Source organism: Meles meles, chromosome 8 (assembly GCF_922984935.1).
Source record: "Meles meles chromosome 8, mMelMel3.1 paternal haplotype, whole genome shotgun sequence".
Lineage (NCBI taxonomy): Eukaryota > Metazoa > Chordata > Mammalia > Carnivora > Mustelidae > Meles > Meles meles.
The window spans coordinates 58,678,736-58,687,764 of record NC_060073.1 but is presented as its reverse complement, the minus strand read 5'-3'; the positions used below and the strand labels follow the sequence as shown (position 1 = coordinate 58,687,764).

At 39.2% G+C, this 9,029-nt stretch overlaps 1 protein-coding gene across 1 annotated transcript; it reads right to left on the bottom strand.

Annotated features, from left to right (window-relative positions):
• Positions 1–740: 740 nt before the first annotated feature.
• Positions 741–1,703, bottom strand: LOC123949814 (olfactory receptor 51I2-like). The gene has a single exon (XM_046017462.1). It carries the CDS (start codon positions 1,701–1,703, stop codon positions 741–743), a length of 963 nt encoding a protein of 320 aa, XP_045873418.1.
• Positions 1,704–9,029: the final 7,326 nt, after the last annotated feature.

Here is a 9,029-nt window from a genome sequence, read left to right as displayed (position 1 = left end):
TTTACAGTAAAAATATTTAATAAATGATTCATATGTTTTTGGACAAATCAATCTCAGCAGAGTATGCATAGTTCTGTATAATTCTGTACAGTTTGTACAACTTTCTGGCTTCATTTTCTACCACTCCCTCTTCAAACTCTATGCCACAGTCACATTTGTATCAATATAACAAGTGGTAAAGGCATAAAGAAGTTCAGGAATGGTTATCTTCCCACAAACACATTTATTTCTTTGAAATATGGAGTCTTTTTTTTTTTGATGTTGCTCTTTCTTCCTAGGTTTTTATCTTTCTTACTGAATTTGTACTTTGCCTAGAAAAACCCCATACATTTTTCGAGATGAAACAAAAAACAGTCTCTCCTTTGTAGAGGTTTGTCTGATCTTCCCAGGCAAATTCTGGCAACTACTAATTTGCAGTTCCTCTAGTAATCTCTTGCACAGAACTTTATTATGGCACTTGTGTTCCGGTTCTGTATTTACCTGCCTATGTCCTGGTACAAGATTGTGTTTGTACCAGGGGAGAAAGGATCATGTTTAATATATTTTTCAGTCTTTAATCCCTAGCACTGTTTCCAGTACCAAGTAAACAGTGAATGTAAATTTGCAACATGGATTATCTTGATGATCTTCCCACTAGCCTTGGCCAGGAGTTTTTAGTGCTTCCTAAGGGTCGCAGTTTCCTGCAAGGAATAGGAAATCTCTTTTATGGTACCCAGACCCTGTTATATTTCATAGTTTCATCAGCCTTGGTCTTTCCTCTTTAGCATCCTAATCATGGCCTCCCTGATGGGCTTGGATTTCACACTGTAGATGATGGGGTTGAGCACAGGGGGCACCACCAGGTATGTATAGGCAACTAAGGCATGTACAATGGGAGGTAGGTGCCCCCCAAAACGGTGTATCATGGACAGGGTAACGCCTGGGATGAAGAAGACAAAAACAGCCAGGATATGGGAGACACAAGTGTTGAAGGCTCGGATGCGTTCCCTGGGAGATGCCAGTCCTAGCACTGTGTGTAGGAGGAGAATGTAGGAGAGAATGATGAGCAGAGAATCTATGCCACCAGTGGACAGTGCTACACAAAGCCCATAGAGGATGTTTATGGTGATGTCAGCACAGGCTCTTCTCATCACATCAGGATGGAAACAGAATGAGTGGGACAAGAGGATCTTATTAGGGCAGAAGTTCAGACGTTTAAGCAGGAAGGGCACTGGAAAGAGACAAAGGGTAGCACGGGCCACAATGGCCAGCCCAATACTAATGATGACATTATCGGTGAGGACAGCTGCATAGTGAAGAGGGTTGGAGATGGCCACAAAACGGTCAAATGACATGGCCAGGAGCACCGACGACTCCACCACAGAGAAAGAGTGGAGGAAGAACATCTGGACCAGGCAGGCATTGAAACCTATGAGCCGATGGTCAAACCAGAGCACAGCCAGGGTGGTGGGCAGTGTGGACAAGGTGAGGCCCACATCGGTGAGGGCCAGCATGGACAGAAAGTAGTACATGGGCTGGTGCAGGTTGGGAGTTCGCCTTATAGCCAAGAGGATCAGGCAGTTTCCAGTGAGGGCCACCATGTACATGGAGGAGAAGGGGATGGAGATCCATCCATGAACAGCCTCCATCCCTGGGATGCCAATCATCAGGAAGGCATGTGGCTGGAAGAAGGAGATATTGACATAGGACTGGGAAGGCAGCATCTTTAGAAAGCAGTTGAGGTTTCTGGAAAGATGTGACTTCTTTAGTCTGGGGAGACAGATAATGACAAGACATTTGTTATTAGGAAGACAATTAGTCATGATATGTAGGTTATTTCATTATTTCCCATCTTCTCAGGTCTTTTTATTATTAACTGTTCCAGGAATATACATACATTAGCTAATATGTCATCAAAACAATGTAGAATGTAGGGGATAGTTTAATTTCCTCATGATTACCATACAATAAATGATTGAAATAGAATTAGAATTTAGGTATTTCTTTTCTTCCTTTCTTTTATTTTGTGGAGCACTTCTTAAAAATTTTTTTGTTATTTTTTCAGTGTCCCACGATTCATTGTTATGAAGGGATGTTTGCTAATGCTCTTTAATATGTAAAGCCCTCTCTAAATGCTCATCATCATCATCATCGTTGTCATTGTCGTCTGTGTCTTGGTGATTACTTTTTCCCATTAATACTGCATTTGGCAGTATTCTAAATGCTTTCACATAATTATTTCATTGTTGTGTCATAATTACCTTACTGATAAAGAAGGGAAATATTTTAGTTCAAGTGAAAGAAAAGAAATTCTGAAGTCCATCTAAAGAAGAGAATACTGCAGCATTCTTCCAAGTCAGGTATTATTGTTATTATTTTTTAAAGATTCTATTTATTTATTTGACAGAGGGAGAGAGAACACAAGCAGGGGGAGTTGGGGAAGGAGCAGCAGGTTTCCCACTGAGCTGGGAGCCTGACGCAGGGCTCCATCCCAGGACCCTGTGATCATGCGCTGAGCCAAAGGCAGATGCTTAACGACTAAACCATGCAGGCTCCCCTGAGTTAACTATTAGAACTCAAGATCTTTTTGTGCTTGGAGGGTTTGAATATAGATCCTAGGACCTTCTGTTAATTATGTCCCAGTAATTATAAAGTCCCAGACTGAAAATGAACATAAGTACTAGGAAAGGATTGGTAAATGAAGAGATATAAAGTCCCAGACTGAAAATGAATGTAAGTACTAGGAAAGGATTGGTAAATGAAGAGACATTTGATGCTCCCCAGGTCACTGAGAACACTTAAATATTTGTGGTTCACCTATGCCTTGCCCAGAGAATATCAGCCTGGATAATTTGATGTTCTTGTAATCCAGGCTACCCATTGCTTTTCAAGAATCATCCCCTCATTCCATTCACTCAACATTCCCCCAAATTTTTAATAATCCAGGCAAATATTTTGTTCAGCCCCCATCACACTCAGCTTGAGATCTTGATTTTTCCTTAGTATGCCTATCTGTGAATCAGTCAGCACAGACACCTGACCTAGCTGGGAGGGCCATAACTACAGGGAATATGGGCCCTGAGATGCTTTTCCAAGAGTTTGAATTTCTACAGCCACACATTGAAAACATGAATCATGTTTTAGTCTAGTCTCCTTTAGTATTTAGTGGGATCCATCCTATTAATGTCACTAATTTAGTATCTGATCCTGGGCAACTAAATTTACCAAATTATCAATTATTGAATATCTCTTATGTTTCAGACATTAGACCCCTCACTTAATTGTTTGTAAATAATATCTCTTGGTCTTAAAAAAAATCATGTAAATTTGGTGCCCCTGGGTGGCACAGTTGGTTGAGTGTTCGACTCTTGGTTTTGGCTCAGGTCATGATCCCAGCGTCATGATCTCAGGTTCAGAATCTCAATCTGTTTGAGATTCTCTCTCCCTCTGCCCCTCTCTCTCATGCTCTCTGTCCCTCACAAATAAATAAATACAACCTGAAAAAAAAAAGAACCATGTAGGTTAAGTATTTGTGTTTTATTTTTTACTTTATTTTATTTTTTTTATCTTTTATTTTTTATTTTTTCAAAAGATTTTATTTATTTATTTGACAGACCAAGATCACAAGTAGGCTGAGAGACAGGCCCATAGAGAGGAGGAAGCAGGCTTCCTGCTGAGCAGAGAGCCAACTGTGGGGTTCAATCCCAGGACCCTGGGAACATGACCTGAGTTGAAGGCAGAGGCTTTAACCCACTGAGCCACCCAGGCGCCCCTTAAATAATATAATAAACATTAAAAATGATAATGTAAAAATAATAAAACGGGAGGGGAGAGGCTCAGTGAGTTCCTATATGCCATTCTGGAAATGAGCTTAAAGTCAGGTCTATTTGGCTTAAATGCTTTCAGTGGTTTTACATTGCCTGTATTGGCCACGAGCTGTCCTACATGCTGGAGAGTTGCCAAGTGTGGGACTAGTTGGATCAGATTATCTGGAAGAGCTTGTAATCTCCTGCTGTTCCATAGTTACATGATTTGAAGCTGTGCGAATAAAGCGCCTTCCTATTTCTCACACAATTGTCCCTTGACTGCTCATTGTGACCTTTTGTGTCCTTCTTATAAAGCCATTTGCCTTTTATTGTGCTACTTATCTCATTCCTGTTTTTCTTTTTTTTACTAATCTAAGTCACATTTCTTATGCACTTCCTAGGTGCACATATTCACAATTTATACTGTATAGTTTATATATAGTAAAGACTCATCGATCCTTTAGATTAATGCAGTTAGTATCTACTTTTATCGTACTATTTCAAGATCAACCCAGGAAATACTTTGTCATTGGCAGCTTAAGTCAGAATAGAGGATGCACTCTGTGGTCTCCTTTGATTTGCAGGATTGATTTGAGGATTGATCTTACCTGGGATTTATATCACATTCTCTCTCTTTCATCGTGCATTGATTTATCTAATACTGAATAATTGACATATCCTCCATTTGTTGTCGAAATTGCCTTGTCCCCTCATTGATATGGAGGTCCTATGCAAGTCTGGGATTTGTGTGATTTATTGATCTTACTGTTGTGAAGTATCCAAATGCTAAATTAAATTGAATGTTGCAAGAAGCCTGGAGCTCACAAGGGAAGATTATATGACACCATTTAAGACAAGTTGCTAAAATTTAGGGACATCTCTTATGCAGTCAAGCCAATTTTCCCCTTGTATCCAGATAATGGCTTTTCCTTCACTTAATACATTTTGTGAATATTATAGTTTAACGAAGACTCTGACATTGGGAAGGGATTCTGTGTGGTGAACGGACAGATTTTTTTTTTTTCTGCCCATTTTAGTAGCTAAGTTGGATCGACAAGTTTCCTGGTTCCCCTGAAATCCAAAAGAATTATATTAAGTTGCTTAAGCCTGGAAGTGAGACTGGGTTTGGTTTTCTGTTATTATTTCCAGGATACTAAAGGATCAAAGATATTGCAAATTATAGCTCTCCTCTGAGGAACGAAATAATTTCTGCTTGAACAGTCTAGGACTCTGGGAAGTTGTTACTGGGTGGGTCTAGGGAAAGTTAAGTTGCCTAGAAACAAAAGGCTGAATCCACCATGCTTTCTTAACCCAAAGCCAAGCACACTTCTTTTTTTTTTTTTATTTCTTTTTTCTCACAAAAAAGAAATGATAATTATGTGATGTGACGGAGATATGATCCAACGCAAGGTTGTAATCATTTTGCAATATATATTCCAAGTGCTTTTCTAAAAGGCTCTTACTCAGAAGATTATGAAGGACAATCTCATAGTGAGAGTTGAGACACCAAGCAAACATTCAGATCACTGGCAGGATGCTTGCTGGGATGGGATTTTTCAGATACTCTTCTTCTGTTGCTCTCCTTAGAGAAGCAAAAGAGTGCTAATCTGCTTGGACACAGAGTCTGGGTTTCTGAAGAATTACCTGAATCAGGACATTTTCTGTGCTTTAGGAAAGTAGCTGCCTTCTTTTCCTGTGCTGTATCTAGGGGCATAGACCTGCTGTCTCTGGATGTCCAGGCCTCCTTACTCTTCTTCCTGCTTCTAACACTGCTCACCCCCATCCCATTGGCTCCTCCTCTTGGTAACAGCTGAAGAAAGGGGATCTCAGACTCACTAACCGACTGTCTGGGCCCCAAGGTACTCACTTTGCTTGTCACAGCCTTCTCTACTTCTCCACATCCTGAAGGAGCCCAGAAAAACATGCAACTGACATAATACCTTTATACCACTAGCTGGATGCCTTAGTGAGTTGCTATTCCCCAGGGATGTCCAAGCCACAGCCACAGAGGATAGTCTGTTTGCTTTTTCCTGGGCAATGGAAAATGTGTGAGATCCATGTGTTGGCATAGAGGGCAGCAAATGAGATATTTGAGCAACAGAATTGTGGAGGAGATGCCTAGAATCATCATCATCTCTAGGTTTATCCATTCTACCATATCTGTAGAAAATTTTATGGGGCATTTCAGCTTTTTCCTTTACTGTGCCTTTTAATGATACCAGGTCAGGCTTCTGGAGTCCCACAGAACATTCTCTCTCCAGCCTCCTCCTCCCCCAATAGAATCTTTCAGAGACTCAGGGTTCTTTGTGTCTCTGTCCACTCTCCCCATGGCACCCAGGGCTCAGGCAGGTTAAGGGTCCTTACTTCCTGTGTCTATTCTTCATGTGATATCATTGTGAAGCCAAAGCCTCATTCTGTTGCACAGTAAATATGTATCAAGTAACCTGAGGAGACAGATGGAGAATAACGTGTCCAAAGACAGAGATGAATGAAGGCACACATCTTTACTGAGAGCTTCCATAGCTCTGTTTTTGTGTTTTCCATCCTAAGAAATTTTTCTTGCTATCTTGTTCCATCCCCAGGAGTTTCTTTTTTTTTTCCTAGTAGAGTAAAATAAATTGAAAACCTGAAGAAGCCACACATCTGAAATGCAGCAGGATCTGGGGGGTGTGTGTGTGTGAGTGTGTGTGTGTGTGTGTGTGTGTACATGCATAGCAACTTTGTATTGAGGTACAACTGATGGGCAAAAACCTGCACTTATTCAATGTATACACTTTAATGAATTTGGATCTAAGCATACATTCATGAATTTATCATCACTATCAAGGTAATATACATATCTATCAACTCCAAAAGTTTCCTTGTTATAATGGCAGCATTTCTTTTTTTTTTTAAGGCTGAATAATATTCTATAGTATGTATATACCACATTTTCTTTATCCATTCATCTTTTGATAGTCACTTGGATTGTTGGATATTGGCTGTTATGAATAATGGTGCAATGAAAATGGGAGCATTAGATATGTGAGAAATATATCTCAGCATAATAAAGGACTTTTATGACAGGCCCACAGCTAACATCATATTCAACAATGAAAAACTCAAAGATTTTCCTTTAGGATCAGAACCAGGCAGGGATGGCCATTCTTTCCACCTCTATTTAACACAGAACTGAGAGTCCTAAGAAGAGCAATTAGAGAACGAAAAGAAATAAAAGCATCCAAATTGTAATATAAGATGTAAAATTATCTTTCTTTGTAGACAACATGATCTTATGTGTAGAAAACTCCCAAAATTCCTTAAAAAAACCTGTGAGAACTAATAAACAAATTTAGTGAAGTTGCAGGAAACAAAATCAACATACAAAAATCAGTTGTGTGTTATATACGAACAGTGAAGTATCCAAAAAGGAAATTAATAAAACAATCCCATTTACAATGACATCAAAGAGAATAAAATACTGAGATGGGGTGCCTGGTGGCTCAGTCAGTTAAGTGACTGACTTCAGCTCAGGTCATGATCTCAGGATCCCAGAATCCAGCTCTGCATTGAGCCAGGTGTTGGGCTCTGTGCACAGCAGGGAGTCTGCTAGTCCCTTTCCCTTTCCCTTTGCACATCGACCTACTCATGCTCACTCTCCCAAATGAATAAATAAAATCTTCAGAAAAATAAAAGGGGTGCCTGGGTGGTGCAGTTGTTGAGTATCTGACTCTTGGTTTTGGCTCAGTTTGTGATCTTGGAGTGAGATCAGGCCCAGCAAGGGGCTCCATGCTCAGAATGGCGTCTGCTCCAGACTCTCCCTTGGCCCCTCCTTTCTGTGTTCTCTCTCTCTCTCTCTGGAAAATAAATCTTAAAAAAAAAGAATAAAATACTTAGGAGTAAACTGGATCAAGGAGGTGAAAGACTTATGTACAGAAAACTATAAATTATTGATGAAAGAAATTTAGACACAAATAAATGGAAAGACATTGCAAGTTCATGGATTGAAAGACTTAATCTTGTCACAAAAATCCATATTACCCAAAGTGATCTATGAATTCAGTGCAGTTCCTATGAAAATCTCAATTACATTTTTTATAGAAATAGGAGAAAATAATCCAAAGATTCATATGGAGCCACAAGAGATCCAAAATAGTCGAAGTAGTCTGAGATAGAAGAACAAATTTGGAGGTGTCACATTTCCTGATTTCAAAGTACTTTGTAAGTCAACAGTAATTTAAAACAGTATGGTACTTGGTACCTGGCTGGCTCAGTTGTAGATGAGCATGCTGGGTGTAGAGATTATTTTAATTATTTAAAAAAATCAGTATGCTATTGGTATAAAAACTGACATTTGGGATAGGGAGCCCAGAAATAAATGGCATATGTAGAATCAACTGATTTTTGATAAGGGTCCCAAGAATATGCAGTGGGGAAAAGACAATTTCCTTAACAAATGGTTGTTAAACTGGGTATCCTCATGCAAATGATTGGTATCAGACTCTTATACCATATACAAAAAAATGGACCTGAAATTATAAAACTCCTTAAAAATCCAGAGAAGAATCTTGATGACTTTGGACTTGGCAATAATTTATTAGCTATGGCCCCAAAGGCACAATCAATAAAAACAAAATTAGACAAGTGTGGCTATAGCAAAATAAAGTTAATGCACAGCAAAGGAAACAACAGAGTTAAAAGGCAACCCATGGAATAAGAGAAAATATTCATAAACCACATACCTGATAAAGGGCTAATACAAAAATATATATAAGGAACTCTTCCAACTCAATAGCAAAAAATCCCAAACAACTTGATTAACAAAGGGATAAGGAATTGAATATATATTTCTCCAAAATGTGCAAAAGGCCAGCAGGTATATGAATAGGTGTTCAAAATCACTAGTTACTAATGAAAAGCTAATCAAAACTATAGTGAGATATCATCCCACAGCTCTTAGGGTGGCTATCATCAGGAAAGAAAGGAAGGAAGGAAGGATGAGAAAGAAAGAAAGGAAGGAAGGAAGGAAGGAGGAAGGAGGAATGAAAGGAGGAAGAAAGGAAAGAAAGAAGGAGGAAGGAAGGAAAGAAAAGAAAACAAGAGAAAAGAAAGAGAAAGAAAGAAAGAGAATGATTCAAATGATAACAAATATTGGTAAGGATGTGGCCAAATTGGAAACTTTTGGCAGTAATGTAAACTGGTATAGCCTCTCTGGAAAACAGTATTCAGGTCCTCAAAAAGTTAGAAGTAGAACTACGGTATCAT

Bases quoted from the DNA above. Each gene is read 5' to 3' on its own strand.
- LOC123949814 (XM_046017462.1), bottom strand. From the start codon at position 1,703: ATGCTGCCTTCCCAGTCCTATGTCAATATCTCCTTCTTCCAGCCACAT.